This window comes from Lissotriton vulgaris, chromosome 6 (assembly GCF_964263255.1).
Source record: "Lissotriton vulgaris chromosome 6, aLisVul1.2, whole genome shotgun sequence".
Classification (NCBI taxonomy): domain Eukaryota; kingdom Metazoa; phylum Chordata; class Amphibia; order Caudata; family Salamandridae; genus Lissotriton; species Lissotriton vulgaris.
In genome coordinates this window covers 1,439,576,282-1,439,599,401 of record NC_141694.1, presented here as the reverse complement: position 1 = coordinate 1,439,599,401, position 23,120 = coordinate 1,439,576,282, and the positions used below count along the sequence as shown (strand labels likewise).

The following is a 23,120-nucleotide window of genomic DNA, read 5'->3' as shown; positions in this document are numbered from 1 at the left end:
CAGGTGGCCAATGCTACTCGTGATAACTGCAGCTGACACAGTCCGTTCAGCCACTAGCACGACGCAGTAGGTAACTTGCGTTTTTGTTTTTACCCGTTTAAACGCGGACTATAAATGTTTTCTGTTAAGAAAACAGTAAGGATTGATTGAAGGTGTCACGCCTGGCCTGATGCCTCTAATCCCCACACAAGCAAAAATGCAGCACTCACGTGACTCAGGCCACGGGTTGTTCTACAGACAGCTGGTTCGTAAATTCATTGGTTTTTCCTGTTATTTCATATATCACAGCAGAAGGGATTTTTTGCTGCATTTTAGAGCAGTAACGAGGCTGTGACAAACACGAAATAACGCTTTGATTGACGTTGTTTTTGTCGTTGCGTTAAATCCGCAACCGACCAGTCTCCAGAAAGTATGTCCAACCCTTACATATATATTTAGCTTCGTGTTTATATCAAAATACTCTTTCGCCTCATATTCGGGACCTTTTTTATTGGAATGTCCTGTCCCTGTACTAAGCGTGGTTTATCCTCAGAACTGACTTTTATGCGCCATGGTATTTTTGAAAGTTCAAATAATGAATGTATTAAGTTGACATGTTAGTTGTGGTTTGTAACAGCGCATCCGCTTAAATTCTGTACGCAAAACCGGGCGTTTCTGAGCAGAAAAGCCTCCACGATCCTCATATCCAGAGCAAAAGTCCAAAACGTTGATACAAACCATTCACCCTATTGTCCTAGGGTTGTAATTGATTCCTGGAGAGCGAGCAGCATTTTGAATTTCTGAAAGTGTCTTTTGAAGTCTGTAAATAGCTTAGTCGGTCAATGCACATGTTGCAGAAAATATGAAGAACCTCCATGAAGACAGTTTAGAGGTCGTAGGTTTGAAGCTTGGTTTGGTCAGAATAACTCGTCCTTTCATCCTCTCAGGCTCGATGAAATGAGTACCAGTAATCGCAGTTACGTTAGGGTAATATTCGTTAGTTGATAAAAATCGAGTTTTGAAATAGTTATTTTATTGAAACGTACTTTTCCGCTCCGCAGCGTCATTTAATGAATGGTGAGCAATGAAACGCGGTAGTGCAGAAAAAGGCTCGGCAGAGCGACCTCTGCCGAGTGACGCTCAAATAGCAAGCTGTGTGGAGATTAGAAAGGGTTCACTTTATTGCACACTGTAAATTCTGGGAATACAGTCCTCAGACTATAATCTAAAAAACTGTCTGCAGAGCAGAAGAGCGCCATATCTAGAGGTCTGGGACTACCGCGTCGCCGAAAGGATGAAAAGTGTGGCTTTTGGTCACCCTTGTATGGCGTTGAGTTTTAGGAAGGCAGATGACCGATGTTCACAGATTATAATGGCATGGCGCACGTGCCTATCGGCGGCATTCATCAGGAAAATGAAGCTACATTTAAAACGTTTAGGAACTGCTGTCGTTCAGTTTTAATGCATGTTAATATATATAGTTAAACCAAATCTCCTCACAAGAAAACGATACAACAGAATTTTAGTGCACTTGTTTATTAGTGTTGCTAAAAGCAAGTTAAAATAAACAAAAACGTGTGTAGAATTACACGAATTACACATCCTAACTCTGGAAAGGTAAAATAATCATTTTGAAGTAAGAGACAAGGGTCGGGACGGGAGTCGAATTGATTGGGTCGCGGAAATGGACAGAAAACGGGACAACTAGATGCGCAGAAAGAGGTGGGTGAAAAGGTATGGGGAAGGGGTGATGCAAATATGTCAATTTTCTGGAAAAAATAGAGGGAGGAGGTAAAGAAATAAAGAGTGTTCGCAAAGATGAGAGAAGTTGGGAGGAGAGGCTTCAGCGGTCAATAGTGATGGACAGACGGCGGCGGTGTAAGCGAGTGTGCCAGAGGAAAGACAGACACCGGTAACGAGGGACACCAGAACTTGTGAGGGGAGGGGCTCGCCTGTCAGTGGTGAGAGGCAGCGAGCGCGCCTGCTGAAGGCACGGGCAGACAGAAGTTCAAACAGAGCTTCAGCACTGGTGCCTGGACAGCGCCAGTGCCAGGGCCGGCTGGACAGCTCCCCTGGCTCAGCGCCTGCCCCGCGTGCTCAAGGCTTCTGGTGCGCACTCCAAACTCATCATCCTCGTCCAGATGCAGCCCAGCGCCTGCCTGTCCCCCGGAGAGGAGCCGTGAGCGGGGAGCTGGCAGGTGCTGACGCCCCCCCTACACCCGCGCCCAGAGGGGAGGGAGTAAGAGCCGCTCCACCCAACCGAGGAGCCTTTAAGAGGAGGCGGAGGGGTCTTACACCAGACAGGCACGAGCCCCTCATAACTCCTCGGAGCTGGAGCGGAACTAGGAAGACTTTGGAACCTCAGAGCACAGACCAGCAAGGAAGACCCCGTCCTCCTCATGGTGGAGGTCACTTGGAGAGACTTTCTGGCTCACCTTCTATCTTTTTGACCTGAAGGGGTGCTGCTCGCGCGGAGCTCCAGGAATTCATTCTCACACCTGTGGGGTGTCATGTTTTAGACGGCGCCCCTCTTTCCTGGCCATAGGGATTCCGCGGGACTTCCACCAAGGAACAGCATCTCTCCAGGTCCTCCCGTCTTGTTGAGCTGAAGGAAACAGGAATCCTACTTTAAAAAGCAGCACGTTGCTATTTCCGTTGGATTTTCTCATGTTAGTGACGCTGATGATTTGACCACTCTAAGCGTGAAGGAAGTTCCCCGCCAGGAGGAGCGCCCCTTTCCTGACGATGACTTTTTTACGCTTTGTCGAGAGAAAGGGCAGCAGTCACAACTTTCCACTTTACTTTTTGTTCCTTATTTTCTGTTCCACTTGTTCCTCTCAGATGAACGCGCACCTGCAGTCCGCCCTGGAGCACACGTCCGGGGAGTCCCCCGTGAATGGAAGCGGCTGGGCGGGGAACGCCAGCGCCCCGGAGCCCGCCCCGGGCCCCGAGCCCACCGGGGAGCGCGAGACGGCCATGTTCGCCATCCGGTGCGTCATCCCCTCGCTCTACCTCCTCATCATCACCGTGGGGCTCCTGGGCAATATCACCCTGGTGAAGATCTTCATCACGAACAGCGCCATGCGCAGCGTGCCCAATATCTTCATCTCCAGCCTGGCGGCCGGGGACCTGCTGCTGCTCCTCACCTGCGTGCCCGTGGACGCCTCGCGCTATTTTGTGGAGGAGTGGATCTACGGCGAGGTGGGCTGCAAGCTCATCCCGGCCATCCAGCTCACCTCGGTGGGGGTCTCGGTCTTCACGCTGACCGCTCTCAGTGCTGACAGGTAAGGCTCCTACCAGTTCTTAATTTGTAAAGATGTAAGTGCCAGGGCCCCTCTCGGGAGGCCACTGACCCTGCAACAGCCACTGCCCTTGCCTGAGCTGCTGATGACAGAACCAACACAACTACTGACCACCACACTCCTGCAAGTGTGACAATTCACAGACTATTCCAGGCTATCCAAAGCTATAATACTGTAGCCAGAGGCATGTGTTATTCATTTTTAAAAAAATGTATATTGACTTATTGAACACTTATGCTCATGTCAAATTTTGACAGATAGTGCCACCATGGGTGACTGTCAGTAGAGCCGGTGCTGATAATTAAGTCACAGTCCTGAGCACCAGAAACCACCAGCTCAAATTTAGCACTATTCCTACCCGGCAGTCAGCTGCGTTCTTCGGCATGGTTCTGGTAACAGCCTTGTCCATGAGCAGTGGCAGCATGACTCCACAGGACCAGAGGACCATGACTGTAATTCTGTGTGAATGTTGCGGGTATCTTTCAGAAAGGTTCTGTAAGCCTAACGCAGTCTTCAGATAATGTTACTGGGTTAAGGCAAAATTCCCCTAGACGTTGAAGACACTGCACGTTTCTGTAAATGTTACATAACTCTGGACAGACTTTCTATCAAGATTTGTGTATACTGCCGGCGTGTGTGAATGTAGCCAAACTTTTCAGTAACTGAGCAAGGGTACAGCAGATATCAGGGGATGTGACAGGGCTGTCTAGACACTGATGGCACTACAAGTCATCGTCAATGCTACAGAGCTCCAGGTGGGCTTTACATCAAACACAGTATATGTACACTAATCAGGTATGTGCACATTTTACTGGACTCGAGGTGAGCTTTTCATTATGCTCTGAAAGTATAAACGAGGTATAAGTGAAGGCTACGGGGATAGACTGTTCTCTAGACACTGAAGGCACTGCAAGTCACTGTAAATGTTACAGAGCTCCAGATGGACTTTTACATCAAACGCTGTGTGTTTGTGTGTGTCTGTATATATATATATATATATATATATATATATATATATATATATATATATATATATATATATATATATATATATGTATATATATATATATATATATATGTGTGTGTGTGTATATATATATATATATATATATATATATATATATATATATATATATATATAAATATGTATATATATATATATATATATATATATATATATATATATATATATATATATATATATATATATATATATATATAAAGTGGGGCAGAGGCGGGCATGTGCTTCCCCTCAAAGTCATATTGCCCCCGATACATGCATCGAGTTGTTGCTTTTATATTTTGGGGTGGACTGCTTTATGATCAGACTGATATCTGCCCTCCTACCTCGACAGATCTGTCATTCGAGACAGCCGATGTCTCAGCTGCTCTCGATACAGTCACAAGGGGCAGAGCGCCTGGTCCTGATAGTATTCTGGCCGACTTATTCCTGCAGGATAGAGACAACTGGTCAAGATACATTCTAGTTTTAGCAAATGCCATAGTGCGTGGAGCCCCTATACCAGATTCTTGGTGGGAAGCTGGGCTAAACCCTATTTTTAAAAAAAGGTGATACATCCCTGCCTGGAAACTATAGGCCAATTAGCGTAATTGAGTCAGTGCAATTTTTTTGCAGGTCTCGTATTGGCCAAAACTCATGAATGGATCTCTGATAAGGATATTCTTCCACCTCTTCAGGGAAGATTCCATGAGCATGTCAGCACCATCGACCAGGTCTTTCGCTTTTTGGTTCTTTATTGGCATACAGTAGTTATCGGCAAGTTGCCTTTGACCTGGTCTCATGCAAGAAGCTATGGTTGTTCTGCGTGAACTGGGTATGCCTCAGGACCTGCTATCATCGATAATCTGACTGCATGATGACAATTTCACCCAGGTGCGGTGGGGCACACAGGGTGAACCCACTGATTGCTTTCTCATTGGTAAAGGGGTACGCCAAGGGTCTGTCCTGGCCCTTACGCTATTCTCATTATTCCTTGATGGAATTGCCCAGTTTCTTTCTAGTCTTCCTACTGACGCGCCCTCATTGGCTGGCATAAAGTCTTTATTTTACTGTTTGCAGATGGCACGCTACTAATAAAAAAAAGCCCTGGTGGGTTACAGCGTGCCCTGCTTCGTTTTGAAGAATTTTGCAGTGTGCGGGGCCTTGTTATTAACACCACTATGACGAAATACATGATGTTCAAACAGCATACATCTTTCAATGGTAGTCTAAGGCTGGGTGACAAGTACTCGAGAGAACCGAGGACTTCAGCTATCTTGGTGTCACTCTGGCCTGGAATATGTCGTGGAAATAATGGCCCTTAAACACCGACAAATTGCTGGCACATTAGTTAAAGAGCTTGACAGCTCATTATCAAAACCGATCAGCCCAGTCCTGCAGATTTATGATGCCAAGGTGCTCAGCTCATTTCTTTAAGGCTTGGAATTATGAGGCCTTTCGAGCACATCCACTCTTACTAGCTTGGAGAACAAGTTCCTGAGGAGCATGACATGTCTCCTGCAAAGCACACCCCTAAAACCATTGATGCTTGATTTAAGCAGAAAGGGGGTAGCAAAGAAAGCAGGACTCCAACCAATACTATACTGGCATAGACTGTGGTCCACACCTGAGCTAGCCAATATGCTACAACCCTAAGGGATGTTATGGAGGCTGATCATTCCCATAAGATCGACTGGCTCCAAAATATATATAAAAAAATTGACTAACATGGCAATGAAGGTATCCTGGGATCATCCAACTGGTGCCTCATTTCCCTCAGCAGAAAAACTGAAAGAACATTACCGGCTAATGATTTCAATAGTGAGCGCACAACTGTGATGGGGAGGTTTCTAGAATTAAAATCCTGCCATTTCTTGGAAGCTTATTGGGATCTCATGTCTGTCCCGTTCGACAGAAATCTCTACTTTCAATTCAAGGTAGGATTCTTCCCACTAAAATCCAATACAAATAATTGGGTACCCGAAGTGGATGATAAATGCCCCACTTGCACTGCTCTAAAGGAAATTATCTTCCATGTGTTAATTGTATGCCCAGCATATGCAGGACACCGTAAGAAATGGATATACCACATATGCAAGTCCTTGGGAACAAGAAGTAGTTCTATTGCATTTGAGAATCCTAAAGTCAGACCCTTGTTCGCTTTTTACATGCTCTGTTGCCAAGCTTCTGAGCTGGGTGTGGGCATTAAGAGGTAAGACAATAGCTTCATGCTCAACATGGGAACCCCCTTCCAAATTCCTTCCCTGACAGTGTACAGTTGGTCATATTGTTGCTTAATTCTGCCACCAAGTATTCACTAACACATCATTCATTTATGTACTGTATTTTGCCTTAGCGATGGTAAATAGATGATGTTATATGTTGTTCTGACTTGCTAGCTTAGGCTGTCATGCATGGATTATTTTAAGATTTAGCTTCTCAATTATTTATATTCTTACTGGATTTATATTTTAAATGATTTTCTGATATGTACTGTCGAAATAAAGTTTATTGAAATGAAATATATATACACATCAGGTACGTGTGGGTGTTGCAAGGATCTAGCTGAACTTTTCAGTAGGCTGTGAAGGCATAAAGCAGGTATAAGGGGATGTTACAAGAATTAAGGTTGACTTTCACTAGACACTGAATACAATATAAGTCCCTGTAAATGGTACAAAGCTCAGGGTCAACTTTCCACCCACCACTGTATATCTACACAGCAGGTAAATGTGAATGCTACAGGGATCCAGCGGAACTTTTCAGTAGGCTGTGAAGGCATAACGCAGGTATAAGGGGATTTTACAGGGATTAAGGTTGACTTTCCTCTAGACACAAGATACAATATCAGTCAATGTAAGCGGTACAAAGTTCAAGGCCAACTTTCCATTCAACACTGTATGTATACACAGCAGGTATGTGCAAGTGGTGCAGAGACCTAGCTGAACCTTTCCTGTGGTAGGTATACAGGGATTTTTCATGGGTTTATGTTTGGCTTATCTCTATTTAGAGATGATTGGAGGCTATGGGCATCTTGTAAATGTGCATATATACCCTCCACAAGACACGTTACTGAATTCTATGCAAATGTAGAGTGGGCCTCGGTAGACATTTATGAAGGTACAACTAGCGCTGGCCTGGAGCTCTGATGTAGTTAGTTCACCACATAAACAAAAATGCTGCAGGTTTCTAGGCAGATCTTTCTCCAGTCACACCCCCTGCAGGTAGATAGGTATATAACAATTTCTGAGTATAATTGCTGTTTGCTGAGGAACATTATTGCCCCATCTGAGAGGACGACTATAAAGTAACAGAAGAAGGTAGAACTGGACAAGTGAGAGAGGGGCACCAGCTGGTCTTGCACCTGTCACGTGATGTGCAGGTGGTGGTCTGGTCTGAGGCGCTGACCAGAGAGGACAGCACAAGGACCTCGCAAGCCCCTGGCACCCACTATTCAACTAATCTCAAAGGACTGTTTTCGGAGTTGATCTTGTGAATAGGTTGGCTTGTTCAAATTCGCATATGAACCTTGCTGAGGAGGCGATTTTTGAATATCAACCTTAAAGCACCAGCAGTGCAGTCACCGAGGTGAAAACCCACAGGCTGGGTTGCGTTTCCAGCTCCTTTATTCTGGGGGGGGGGGCGGGTCTGTTCACCATTCATGTAGGGTGGACTTTATGGTTTGAAAAGATTGCAATCTTTAGCCTTCAGAGTTAGCCACTGCACGAACTCCCTCTCATCAGGGGCGTAGCATGGTCAGTAGGACTGGTGGGAGGAGGGGGATAGGGGGGGGGGGGGGAGCTTCTGATTTCCCACCAACGACGTTGGCCTATAATGTTATAATAAATTATAGGACAAGCAGGGTGCACCAGAGCCACTTAAGGAGCTGCGGAAAAGAAGAGGACTGAGGACTGGTAAGGGTGCTAAGTGAGAGAAAGCACATTATTTTGTGAAATAAACAAAATTTTTGAAGTCTTTCCGGAGAGATAGAGAATGTGTGTGCGTTTTTGTCTGTGGGTTACAATTCCTGGTGGAATACGTCAGACACCTGACCATCCCCGACTAAAAGCACATGCACCCAACTTTTGTATCACAGAATATATTTATTAGGAGGGTTTAACACCCCTCCCCCCTCTCCCCCGCCCGAAGCTACGCCTCTGCCTTTCAGCCCCTCTCCTGAACGCATTGGGTCACAAAGAAGACCCCCTGTACCTGGGCTGCCCTCCATCTCTGCTGCCAACCCCTTAAGCGGACACTGTCTTTTCTGGGTAAACTCCCCGTTATTCCTCTTTCTGTGCAGCTTCATTGCCTGTTCATTACTTGCACACTGCTAGTGGATAGCCTATTACCATCCACTGCTCCCACTCTTTCAGAGGCAACCAGCATGTCAAAGGGATGAATTATGTGGCAAATCCTGGTGTGCTTCAGGGCGAGTGTGAACGGAGAAACTAGTGGTTGTGGGCAAGTGGGGGTGCTGTGGCAAATGACATGGCACAATGTGCATTTTAAGGACATTGGAACTGTAATTTTGACCCAAACGCTCTGGGACGTGAAGTCTACACAAGTGAGTTGTTTTTTCGTTTCAGAAATCTGCTGCCAAAGAACATTTGTAAGCATAATAGCACAAGCTTCAACATTGGTCAAAACTTCGTGGGATTTCGAAGACTATCTTATTGTGTGTGGGGGGCATAGAAAGAACAAACGGACAACAATTGCTGATGAACCTGGTGTCTGTGTGAGGCTCGAGGGAACTGAAAGCTACCTGAAGATGACACATCACACATGTTAATACCAGTGCACATGCAGCGAGTGGCTCACCACGGTAGGGGCATTTGTAAAGGGCGAAAAGGTCCTGGGGCATATTTCAGAGCTGCGTTAGGGCTACAAACTTTAGGGAAAAGTAATGGCCGGATACTTGAATACATCTCTGTCGCTGATAATTAATTTCCGGTTTATCACTGCCAGGCACTTTTTGTTATTACCGAAGTTGTTTCAGATATCTGTGCGCACTTTTCTACAATACCCATTAAGTGGGCCTAAAGTAAGCTTCCAGATGACGTAGCGTGGGCGTTTCCTCTTTTTCACTGGTGCGTGACTCTATGCAGATGACGTAAGGTATTTTCCAGCACTCCTACCCATATTACAGTTGCATGGTCATGGGAAACAGAGCGAGAGGCGCGCGGCGTACCACTCAGGAAGCATCACACGGTGAATGCGCCCATTAATGCATCTTTGGGGAGAGGCACAGAGGCTACAGTGGAACCTCTAGGGATTTTTTCAAGGGATATGTATGTGCAAAGACACACTCTCATGGTCCTGGTCTTCCTGCAAACGGAGGATCGGTGAAGCCCTACAGGCACACTCTCAGTACCGTGGGAGTCCTGCTGGGCAGGTAAGAGCTGCACTTCTGCACCTGAGGGCTACTCTGATGGCATCCATAAGGGCTGGGCAAAGTTTGACTCCATCTCTCATCGGTTCAGTAGGCCACCTGCACAGAAACACTGCCTGCTGGAGTAATGTGTGATTTGGGAGTCAAAGGTATGTGTCCTCTTAGGCCTAATTCAGCCTTCCATCATTTTGGAGTCGGTAAGTCGGTAGTACTCTGTCCATTGGAACGTGTACCAGTAACACCCATCCAAGAAATTCAATTTCAATTTCAATTTCAAAAAGCTTTTATTCGATTTGTACATACAAACCATACAAGCAGAAAGAAGTACATAGTAAAAATGTTTAAAATCACCGTATGAACACTTATAGGAAGAGATGGTAAGACAATGTGCAAAAGGCTAGAGTGCAACAATTAATAAGTAATCTTGTCTCTATAAATCAACATACTATTATAAAATACAAGACATTCATGAATGAACAGACAGGGGATCAGTAGGGATTACTCAATAGGCCTTTCCTGGCAGCTGTACATCAACATTTTTTAAATAATCATAATATACTGTGGACATCAATAAATAAGAATAATACCTTAATTACAGAAGTTGATATAAAATCTGAGGGCGTATATATACAGACAGGAATGTAAACAATAATAGCACCATAAAACAATTCCTGGCAGCTGTATAACATAGGTACAGACAGGTAAGTATAAAATTATTATAGTACAATACTTTTCCTGGCAGCTGTACACTTCAAAATAAAAGTAGCCAGAAAAAAGCAAATCTCCTCGTTCTCTAATGAGGATAAAAATATCATTGCTGTTTCTGTAGTACGGATATTGTATTTAATAAAAATTGGCTTAAGGTATTTTAACCTGAGAAAATGAAAAAATTTACAGAAAAGTAAGAAATGGCAACTACTCTGCCGAGAAATACTGTCACACGGACAGGGTATATCTGAACTGGTTCTTGTGTTTGGAAAAGCAACCAGATGGTGAACAATACCCAATCTGACACGTGTTAAAACATACTGATGAGAGGGACGAGTCACATACACAAGATAGGATTGGAACCCCGAAGTTAGATTTAAATCTTTATAAAATTTCACGGTAATAAGATTACCAGAAATTTTATCTCGCTCTGCCTTTCTGAAGTTTAGGAACGTTGTCTTAATTTCTTTTTTTGAGATAGAAATAACCTCTTCAGGCTCACGGAACACATCAATATTAAAAAGAAGGAGATACCAACGGTGTATGTATCTCAACCACTGTATGCGTGAAGAGTGGTCCAAGCCTATACAATCAAGAATAATATCCTGAGTAAATCGAGTCTCTGGCTTAGCCCAAATAGAACGCCACAATAAAAGTGGCCGGACTGCTGCTAAGTCAGAAATGAACTCGATCCCGACTTCTTCATGGATCAGCTGGGTGGAGGCAGAAGGGGGAACACATAACAACCTCCTTAAAAACTTATTTTCCTCCTTCTGCAGGGATATACCCTCGCTATGTCCCCATACACCTGCCCCATACAGAGCAGAGGAGACACAACATACATTGTATATGTTCATCATGTCTAAAATGCTCCGTGAGCCAAGTTTAGAGGCAAAACGAAAAATACTGCTAATAGACCGCAGCATTTTTAGTCTGGTAGAATCAAATTCCGAGGTCCAAGACCCACTATTGTTGTATGTAATTCCTAGATAACAAAAGGACTTGACAGGAGTCAACTTTTCCTTATCCAGGAAAAAGGTATGCTTTACCTGCTTAGCTGCCTGACCGCATGACATAACATACGTCTTGGTTTTGTTCACACGGAGCCGCCTAACTTGAATAAACTGCATAAAATTATCGATTAGGCGCTGAAGGCCCATCTGTGTTCGGGATAAAAGAACAGCGTCATCCGCGTAAAGTAACAGCGGAACAGGTTTACCACCAATCAGGGGGGCATCTGCTGGGATGTCAACCAAGGAACGGTCGACGTCATTGATAAAGAGGGAAAATAAAAGCGGGGCCAAAACACATCCCTGGCGTATGCCCCGAGACACTTTAAAAAATGGGGTACATTCGCCAAGGGTGCCATAGCGGACCTTACAGGAGAGTTTTTCGTAAAGTCTAGCCAAAAAATGAACTATTTCCCTTGGAGCCCCTGCATCAAGCAAAACCTCCCAAAGAATGGTATGGTTAACCAAATCAAAAGCACTGCTCAAATCAGCAAAACATAAAAAGAGGTTGCCATTTTTAGCCACAGTATATTTGTTGATTAAAAGGTCCAGATTTACACATTGGTCCAATGTGCCCAGGCCTTTCCGAAAGCCATATTGGACTCTAGTTAAGATGTTAAAATCAGTTACCCAGTCTTCCAGCCTCTTAAGCAAAATCCTACTCATCACCTTTACAGAGGCGTCCAATAATGAGATTGGACGGTAGTTAGAGGCCTCTGACTTATCACCTTTCTTATGTAAAGGAATAATGACCGATTGGCCCCAAGTGGATGGAAAATTAGTTTCTGCCGCGCAATTAAATATCCTCGCCAAGATGGGAGCCCATAAAGCCGGTTCATCTTTATATAAATCCAGCGGGACCCCATCGGGGCCAGGGGCCTTGCCTCCTTTGCTTAAAGAAATTGCTTCGTGGCTTTCTTCTAATGTTATTCCCAACGGGAGGGGTAGCCATGGAGTAGGCTCAGGTGACAGTGACTCAGAAGATAACCCTTCTGGATTAAAAATCTTGGAAAAATGGCTAACCCAATCGCTGCATGCCACATAAGAAGTTAATTCTGGAACATCTTCTTTATTGAGAAACGGGCTGTTAATTGTTTCCCAATACAGTTTGCAGTTTTTGGTCTCGGCTGCTTCCTTCAACTTATCCCACGCCTCAATCTGTAATACCCTTTTCCTAGTATTAATTGCTGTTTTATATCTAGCCCTAAAATATTGTATATTCGTCTTGACGCGTGGTTTGGTGCCTAAAGCATTCTTTAGATCACGGAGGGCAACTATACAGGTCTTATCGAACCACCCCTGCTTCGGACCGCTATTGGATAACGGGGCCTTAGTAAAAATACCATTGATAATACTATTCATGGAGACAAAGTGAGCTAATAGGCAGCCTGAATCACAATCATCATCCAAACAGGAACTAATTTGATTCTTACAGAGAGTAAGGACCTCCTTCTGCTTAACCTTAGAATTTAATCCAGTCCATTTGATCCTTAGACCCTTTGGTCTAATAGGTACTAAGTCAGTTGAACATTTTCCACCTGAAACTAATGAGGTACCATGCCCCAATAGGGTGACACGAAGGCTGTTATGGTCACTGAGACTTTCTTCGTTAACATACAGATCAGTAAAGTCTCCACTGCTAGACAACAGAATATGATCTATAAATGATCCTGCATCTCTGCCTGTAAATGTAGGGCATGTTATTGCCTGGTTGTTTATGTTACAGTTTAACAGGGTCATGTCTAGTGTGACTAGCATATTATTTAATGTGGAACCATAACTGCAATGTTGGAAGTGAGGAGAATCCTCCCTCGCACCCAGGCCCCCCCAGTGGCTACTCATTGCTGCACCAAAGCCGCAGATGTTCCCGTTAGACAAATGGCAGGGTTGCAGGTTAAAATCCCCTGCCCAGACAACCTCGGCCTTTCTTTTCGAGATACCAAGGGCCTTGACAATTTCCCTTTCAAGAGGCAGTAGAATATCCCCTCTGGTAGCATCAAAAATATTGTTGTAGAAGTTTACTACAACTAAATCAATATTCTTCCTGCACTCCACCCTTATAACTTGGCTGTGAGTCCCAACAGTCGTACTGTATTTGACCATACAATCACACAGCTTGGTGGATAAAAGCAGCAAAAGGCCCCCCTTAGCCCTACCCGAGCTAGATTTGGTTGCTCTAAGACAGTAAGATGCGTACCCTTCGATGTTAATGGGGTCCAGACACCAAGTTTCCTGCAACAAAATTAGGTCCAATCCCTCCCCCAGAAAACTGGTCCAGAAGGGTGTACCTAGTTTGCTGGCGAGGCCAGCAATGTTCCAGGAAACAAGAGAGAGTCCTGCTGGTTTGCCAGAATCGCCAACAACAGACGACTCTGGCTGGATTGCTCGTAATAGAGCAGGACCATCTTCCCGAGAGATGGTATCTGGGCTTAATCTGGGGCTAACAGTAGCTGTACATGCATCAAGGCTGCCCCTATTTTCTATACGTGGGAGGGGTATTAGCGATGACACCATTAAGGGTTCGAGAGGTGCGGCTAAAGGTGTAACTGGAGAAGAACTCGCCATATCTAAATAGGACGTAGAGATGTTTGAATCCAAAGCTTCAGTAGAACTGAGTCAATCTACCTCGTCTAACACAGCATATCTGTTTGGATGGGCGAGTTGTGAGAACAGGGGATCTTGGGAAGGGGGCAGGTCCTGCCATGTTTGTTGCCACTGGTGTTTAACTGGCTGTAGTGGCTGAAAAGGTTGCTGCCACTGATGGGCAGGCTGAAGTAGAGGTGGTGGAAAATGGGGGGGATGTTGCCAATGAGAATTAACGTGGTGCAGGGGAAAAGATGGAGCATTTGGTGGCTGCTGCTGAAAATTAACATAATGTGGAAAAAAAGAAGAAGGGTGTAGTGGTTGCTGCCAGGGTTTGGCAGCATGTTGCGGAGGGTACACAGATCCTCTATTACTTTGAAAAGTGGAACAAGGAGGGTTTGGTCTTGAAGACATTGGTAAAAAATAAGACAAAGGAAGTGGGTTAATTTGAGTCGCAGGACCACTATTAGGTGCATTACATATATAGCTAGCTGCCCCTATATCCCTAAAATTAACTGTAATTACGTCCCCTACTATTGTTTTCTTGCTTCTGCCCACCCAGTCCCCTCTACGCACGGTAAGAATTTCTCCGTTCATATTGTTAGGTAGAGGTTTATGTAAGTGGAGCCATTGAGCACATTTGTTTCTTAGCTCAGTAAAAGTTTCTTTTACTCCCTCTTTCAACGGGGGGACTGCTGTCAACACAACCACAAAAGGGGAAACCTCTGGTGGTATATTAATTGACCTAAAACGTGCCTGCTTTGGCTTAGGACCTTCAGGTTTATTCGTAGGTAGAGGTACTGAGGGGGTATTAGATTTCCCTGCAACATCTTTTACTTGAATAGTGGTGGTATTATTATCAACAACAGAGTGTTGGTGAGTCAAAATAGGAGCCATCACCTTCAAAGTGGGTATAGTTGTGGATTGAACAGAATTGTTCCCTGTTTGCGACAGATGAGATATAACTGGGTTCCCGGGGGCTACGGTTACTTGAACGTTGTTTAATACATCTTTAGGGGGCTGAATACACGATGAACATTTAGGGGCTACATCTGTAGTCCCTTGTGGCTGATCAGGCCCTTGCCCATTCGTTTTGTATGGCCATTTCGAATGTATTAAAGACGTAAGCCTATCCAATTTGGAAATTAAAGGCTTGATTTGTGCTGCTAATGTGGCTTCAAGGTCTAGTTTTAAATCTGTTACCATGTTTTGCACCCAGCAAGGAATACCTGATGTCATTTGTGGAGTAGGGGAAATCAGATTATGATTCCTAACTGTTGCTTTTACTTTATTTTTACTCTTAGATATAGCCTTTGGGAGATTGGAAGCCCTTCCCCGAGGAACTATAGGTACAGGAGCTGTTTCCACATCATTAAACCCACTCAGACTCGGCGCCGCTTTGCCAGGTGACTGACAGGCTTCTAGATCTGGTGTAACCTCCAGGTCAACAAAAGACGGGTCTGAGTCTGATGGGGCAACCGATAAATCAACAGTATTTGGTACAGTCGAAGCACTATTAGTGGGCATGGTTAGGGGTAGGGAACAATTATTCGAAGACTGCAGAGCGGGTGATTTAACATTTGCAAGAGAACCCAAGGATGAGCGCTTAGCATTTGCAAGGTCCATGGAGACTCTCTTTTCCAGTAAAACAATACTTTGGTCAATAGTCTCATGTACACGGGAAATAAAAAGATCTATAGGTCCAGTCACCTGTGCTACCGCCGTAGCTTTTTTCGCGCAACTTCTAGTTCTACTGCGCATGCCCGACATCTTAGACATTAGTGATGGTTGAGGGCGAAAAGGCAGGGGTTCAGGGCCAGGGCCGTCCTCTGCCGTCCTTGAACGGCCTTAAACGGCCCGCTCTTTGCCCGGTCTTCGCCCCGGTAGTCGCCCCGCGCGCGTCCCGCGTGCGCGTTGGGGCTGCACAGATTTTATAGGATGAGCAAGAGAGGTGGAGAGGGCGGGAAGAGGACCAGCTGCGGCCGATCAGCGCCGCGCTGCACGCTGGTCCTCGCAGTCCCGCCTCGAGGAGAAGGGTTAATTTTCACTCTCACAAATCGCGATGGTGCTCCTGTGCACTCCGAGGTGACTTTTGGTAATTACTCCGATAGAGTCTTGCCTTCGAGCGGCACCCGCGGAGCGGGGGCCGCGAGGCGTGAAGGTTTTAGCTGGCGCTGGACACAGAGATGAAATGTGGAGCAAGAGGCAGGCAGCACTCACGACGTCCAAAAGGCAGAACCCACACTCCTGTCACACCGCTTGGTCTTTATCGGTGGAGGGGGCGGGAAGAGGACCAGCTGCGGCCGATCAGCGCCGCGCTGCACGCTGGTCCTCGCAGTCCCGCCTCGAGGAGAAGGGTTGATTTTCACTCTCACAAATCGCGATGGTGCTCCTGTGCACTCCGAGGTGACTTTGGGTAATTAATCCGATAGAGTCTTGCCTTCGAGCGGCACCCGCGGAGCGGGGGCCGCGAGGCGTGAAGGTTTTAGCTGGCGCTGGACACAGAGATGAAATGTGGAGCAAGAGGCAGGCAGCACTCACGACGTCCAAAAGGCAGAACCCCATCCAAGAAACCATTTGGTTTGGGCTGTCTGTATTGAAATTGCAATAAGTAGTTGCAAAATCTGAATTTTTCCAGTTGTGGACGAATTTAAAGGAAACTATGATATAATTTCAGATTGTAACGCGGTTTCATATTACAACATTAATTTCATATTTTAGAATGTTAATATTGGACTTTGTACTTCACTGCCTGTGCGGTTCATGCTGCCTATCTCCATCTGCCAATTTGCTCGACTGCTGAAGTCCTTTGCTAAAAATCCAGGATTAGTGCACTTGGCTGGTTGCATGCATATACCTCTTTGATTCACTTCCCAAGTATCTGTGATGATATTAGTTAAAAATATTTGTAGCCATATGTATCCTACAAATTCGCATTCGCAAAGGCCGAAATTCGCAGAATTTCGACCTTTGCCTATGCGAATTTGCTAAATGGGATGTATGACTGAAAATTTGCGATTCCTTATTTTGCAATTGCATTTAGGGAATCGCAAATTTTGCGATTCCTTAAATGCAATGTATGAAGCTAAACAAAATTGCTAATTGTCCCTAAGGAATCGCAAATTACTACCAACTTCAGGTCGGTGGTAATTTGCGAATTTCTTGTAAAATGCCAATTTTTGCATTTTTCAAAGTGCCATGTGATGCACATACATGCCCTTAGGGCATGTATGTGCACCACATGTGCACCCATACTTATTTCAGGGGTACAACAGGGTGTCCTTTGGACACCCCTGCACCCTTGAAATTATTCTCAATTTGCGATTAGCAAATTGCGAATCGCAAATTGAGAATAAATTCCCATTCCTTCGAATGGGCCAGGAGGCCCATAGAAATGAATGGGGAAGTATTCCTTAATTGCGAATTCGCAATTTGTGAATTCGCAATTAAGGAATATCAAGAAATCGCTAAAAAGTTGCAATTTTCTTGATACATCCCAATTAGCGAATCTGAAATAGCGATTTCTTAAAAATCGCTATTACAGAATCGCTAATTGGTATCTTGATAGATATGGCCCATAGTCCTTTTTTCATGTGATGTATAACTTATTATTTATATTCCACCTGTATATTGTTTCTCTGTTCTTCGTTCATGGGAGTACTACTCATAGCCTACGAGTGTTACACGTAGACTACACTTGTTTCACCCATGGCGAATCATGGCGGGGGCCTTGTCAAGGATTACATTTGGTGATAGTCTGCTACCTGGCTTGTTTATAAAAATAATCAGGGTTCACTTTGTGGTCCTGTCTTTTGTATGGTTGGGAGTATGCGTTCTGTGATATCAAATATGTATATGTATAAATCAAAGGAAGAATGACACCTGTCAGACCTAGACTGTACTAGTTGTAATGTGCAGATGAAGGACACTTTGCAAATACACATTGGCAAATGCAGTTAGTTTGGCTCTAATGTACTAACTTATGATAATACTGGCATGAACCAATGTTTTTATGCATTGCATGCACACATGTTGTTCAGCATATTAAAGCCAAACCCTACTGGCTTTGCCGGTATTGGGGAAAAAGTAGCAAGACATGATTGCTTTCTGTGTCGAATGCACATAGGAAATAAAGAAATGTATTTGACAAACAGTGTGTTGATTGAATGTACTTTTCAGATGTAAAATAGCTCCTCATTCACTCTCATGGAAGCAGTCCCTAATCTGTGTTGGGCCCGTGACGTTTGAGAGCAAATTACAAATGAGAGATTATGCTAATAATATTCAAAACTGCAAGATGAGGTACTTCTAAGCATTGAAACCACGCAGTGTTGCTGGTCTTTATGTGTTTGATTCTGCAGTCCTAATAGCCCCCTCAACATGGTGGGCGCTGACCGCAAAGATTGTCTGTGTTAAAGCAGTTCAGACAGGCAGAATTCACAACCTGTGGATAGGTCCCTTTTTAGTCCCTATCTTTAAGAAGGGGAACAAATGTGACCCAGATAACTACAGGTCTTGGCATTACTCAGCCCAATCTCAGGATTATGGCATAAGCGATATGTTATGATTTATTCCCATGGAGTCATAACTACTGGTACCCGCCACTCTGACAAAGCCGATTTCTAAAAAATGAAATCCATTACACAACCCGTTATGCACATCAAGGTGGCATTTGATATGTCTGGCAGAGTGGGCCAAGCTAGTGATATTGGAGACCCCAGAATATCTTTTAAAGGATCTCCTACGTCTCTTCTCAGACACATGGGTTGTGAATCAGAGACACCAGGGTGAAGGAACTCTAAGGAAAATTAAAACCATTTGTTTGGTAATCAGGACTGCTTCTTACTCCCCTCGCTTTTACTGTCTTTAGTATCCATGTTGACTATATTCCAAGAAACTGTGGTTAAACAAAAGTATCTGCTATAGTGCATGCTGATGACACTACGCTTTTTGCTTGTGTATCAGTGGGCTTACAGTGCTGTTAGAAATTGGGTTTTCTGTTGGCAGAGGTATGCGCCCTGTCCAAGCATGAACCACAATCCTAGCCAATGTAAGTCACAATACACCCTAAATTATCCTGTGCTCACCCTCTGGTATCTTGGCTCAGAGCTACCAGACTTAACTTAAGAGACAATCTGTAAAGTATTTGTGCAAAACTCAAAGCAGTAAAACAGAGAAAACATGACAAATAGACTCCACACCAGCCTAGGAAAATAGAACGTAATTTTATAAATAAAACAAGACCAAAACAACAAAAAGTCGAGATATGAATTTTTAATGAATATATGTAAAATAGCACTTAGATGCAATAAGCACTTAAATGGGATATCTGGTTGCGCCAGACCGGGGCAAAATCAAAAGTTCAGGCAGACCGCGATGGAGCGCGGGTCGCATACAGAGACCCACTTAGACCCCCTGAACATCAATACCTGGGAGTGTGTTGACATTGAAGATGCTAGGCGCAGCTGAAGCGATGCACTAGTGTTGAGCCATGCAGTGGGTGAGATGCATCAAGATTCTCCATGCAATGGCGGCGTTGCATCAGTCCTGATGGTTCTATTGCAAAGGAAATGCACAGCTATTGGTCCTACAACAGACGATGCATCGATTTCGAAGGTGATGCGCTTGTTCTGAGTGTGATTCGCCGGCTTTGTTCCATGCTTCGACGAGGATGTGCTGGTTCTGACCAACGCAAAGGTGAAGATCTGCCAGTTCCAATGAGAAAGCATGGGTTCTAGTTGTAGCAGAACTTTTTTCCCACTTCCAAGGGCCCAGAACTGGGTTGGCACCACTTGGCAGGGCAACACTTGCAACAAACATAGTCCAGGTGCTGTAGCAGGAGGAATTGAAGTCTTTGATGTCCTTGAGGCTTAGAACAGGAGGCAAGCCTGTTGACATCAGAGTAACTCTGGGTTAAAGTGATGCAGGTCCAGTCCATCCCACCAAGGCAGAAGAACAGCAGGGAGCAGGGCAGCTCAGCAAGGCCGGAGAACAACAAGGCAACAGTCCAGCAAAGCAGCAGACCTTCCAGCAGTTCTTCTTTCTGGCAGAGTGGTCACTGGTCCAGAAGTGTACTGTAGTCATGCTGCTGTCAGAGGTCCAATACTTATACCCAGTTGTGTCTTTGAAATGGGGGAGACTTCAAAGAAAGCTTCTGAAGTGGTCACTGGTCCTCCCTTTCTGCCCTAATTTCAGACTCAGTTCAGGGGGGCATGCAGCCCTTTGTGTTTGGACAGGACACACCCTATTCAGGTGTAAGTATGAGGCTGTGCACAGCTCTACCCTCCCATCACACAGGATGGCCCATAAAGATACACCTACGCTTTTTTGTGTGTGTCTGTCTAAAGGGAATACACAAAGCTCAGATGCCACCCAGTCTAGACTGAACAGAGACAGTCAGCAGGCACTAAATGATTAATGTAAGCAAATGCCAACTTTCTAAAAGTGGTATTTGCTAACCTGTAATTTAAAATCCAATGTAACCATAAATTGTGATTTTAAATTGTGAGTCAAGTGACACCAAACTCGAAAAGTCCATCTCTCCATGATTGGGAATTACACTTAAAATATGTAATAAGGTAATCCCAATGCTATCTTATGGGAGAGGTAGGCCTTACAGTAGTGAAAAATTAAATTGGGAGTTTTTCACTAACAAGACATGTAAAACGCAAAAGTACATGCCTTGCCTTTTAAATACATTGCACCCTGCCGTGTGGGACATGCAGGGCCTACATTAGGGGTGATGAATATGTGTAAACAGGGAAGGGTTAGGCCTGGTGTAAGTTTATATTTCCAGGCTGAATTGGCAGAGTAAAGCTGCCCATACAGGCTTTGCAATCACAGGTCTGAGCCATGGTTATTTAAGTAACTAAAACCTGGTAAATACGAACAGGGTACACTGTCAAGATTCACACAAGCGAGCGTAACAGAAATGAAAGGGATAACTTGTATCGCTTTTAACCAACAGCGAGTTTATAATTAAACACGCACAGCGGCAACAGCTTCATAGGGAACCAACCAGTCCACCCCACATTTGGATTAGAAACATTGACATGTCAACCAGACACATTAATCTACAGAATTTACCAGGTTTTAGTTACTTAAATAACTGCCATGATCCATTTTAAAATCTGTGATGTGATATTACCGTATTGCTCTTGTTATCGTTTTGTTCTCAACACTTGCTGACGTATTCATATTAGCGAACCATTAATTCGAGAGTTGAAATGTATTTATAATTTGGTGGCATTAGTATGCTAAACAAAAGAGTAAATGTAAGCTATTATTTCTATAACAGATCAATCCCTTGAGAAAGGCGCTATGCGCCAAAATGCATTGGGAGAATATCTACATAAGTTAAACATTGATGTTTACCAAGACAAAAACGGAGATGGGAAACAAATGCAAAACAGAAAGATGTGGAAGGAACATCTAAATTAATGGAAAGATTTTCAATAAAAGAACTATCATAAACAATCAACTAAGCGTTATCCTTTACATGAAATGAGAGCTGGAGACACAGCACATACTGTGCCCAGGGAGACAGACCAGCAATTCAGGCTCCGCTAAATTCAAGAGTATCTAACACACTCCAAAGTAGGGAGTGATACCCCGGAGCATGTAAACAATCACACAAAGTGAACGCAAACCTTACTGGCAGTGCACATCCATACTTCTCTACAACATTGAACTTCATTTTACTTACTTACTTCTCACACACAGGTGACAGTGCCTATGCGGCTCACTCTTTCATCCTGACCTCATACCTGCACCAATCCACTCCACGTGAAAGGAGGTACAATGTTGCACATAGAACGACACGCAGTGTGGTTGAGCGAACATTTGGACTTCTCAAAAGCCGGTTCCGTTGCCTGCACAAAAGTGGAGGTGCACGGCAGTACAAGTCCCTGGTGTGTTGCAAATTTATAGCTGTATGTGCCATGCTGCATAGCCTTGCCACTAAGAAGGGTACACCTGTGGAAATGTGTGATTCTGAAGAGGAGGATGAGGATGAGGGAGGTACACAGCCACAGCACAGCGCAGCAGGCGGCGCTGCAGCAGCAGATGGGAGACAGAGACGGTCAAAGATCACACAAAATTATTTCTGAGTAAGTAATGAGATAAAGCCAGGTAATGCATTTGTGTCAGGGTGTTTAATATACCTTACGACAGGCAATTGTCCAGCACACCGTAACACAAGCTATGAGTCCAAAAGGGTTACGTCACCCACAACAGAATGTGATTAGAGGGCAGTGCCTATCTCCTGCTCCTCTGTACACCAGTGCTGCATCCTGCATGCACACTCTCCTCAGCAGCACTGTGTCCTGCAGCAGACCCAAGCCTCACACTGCGCCTTCTGCTCTCTGGCAAGGGGGGGTTCAGTACCACGACCGCTTGCCTCCTCACTCTCCTCCACATTCCCTGTACCAGTGGCAGCAATCTGGTTAGTCTGCATCACCTCTACGGCCCTGGTGACTGTGACCAGACCCTGGGAAACCTCACGGCTGCACTTTGCCATCTCAAGTTGCATGGCTACAGATCTCCTACTCAGCACATGGGTCGCATTGCAGAGGGTTTACAGTCAAAATATCGAGTTTTTAATATCGAGTTACATTAATATCGAGTTAAAAATATAGAATGGACACAATATCGAATGGACAGAATATAGACTACAAAAATAGCATAAATATTGAATCAAAAAATATAAAATGGACAAAATATCGAATGGACAGAATATAGACAGCAAAAATATAGAATCACAGAATATAGACAACAAAAATATAGAATGACAGAATATAGACAACAAAAATATCGAATTTGAGGTAAGTAAGTTAATATTAATTTATTAAAGTATTTTTTATTTTAGTATATGTGTGAAAAGTGTATATTTATTTTATAATTTATTATAATTAATTAATATTATGGTATTTCATTTTTGCATAATATAATTCTGTAGCGGGTTGTGGGTTTATAGAGGAATAGGGTGGGAAGTAATTTAATTATAATTATTTAAATATGTTAATTTATTTATTGTTATTTATGTGTTAATTGTTAATTGATAATTGGTAATTAATTAAAATATAATTAAAAATAATTTTTATTAATTGATTAATTGATAATTATTTTAATTTTATTAATGTATTTTCTGT

The 23,120-nt window shown here is 44.0% G+C and overlaps 1 protein-coding gene across 1 annotated transcript in view; it reads left to right on the top strand.

The window, feature by feature from the left end:
• Positions 1-2,277: 2,277 nt before the first annotated feature.
• NMBR (neuromedin B receptor) overlaps positions 2,278-23,120 on the top strand; it is a 330,758-nt gene continuing 309,915 nt past the window's right edge. The window contains exon 1 of the mRNA XM_086925416.1: positions 2,278-3,263. Within this exon, the coding sequence (XP_086781542.1) occupies positions 2,725-3,263 (539 nt within the window). The 5' untranslated portion in view covers positions 2,278-2,724. The remainder of the gene's footprint in view (positions 3,264-23,120) is intronic.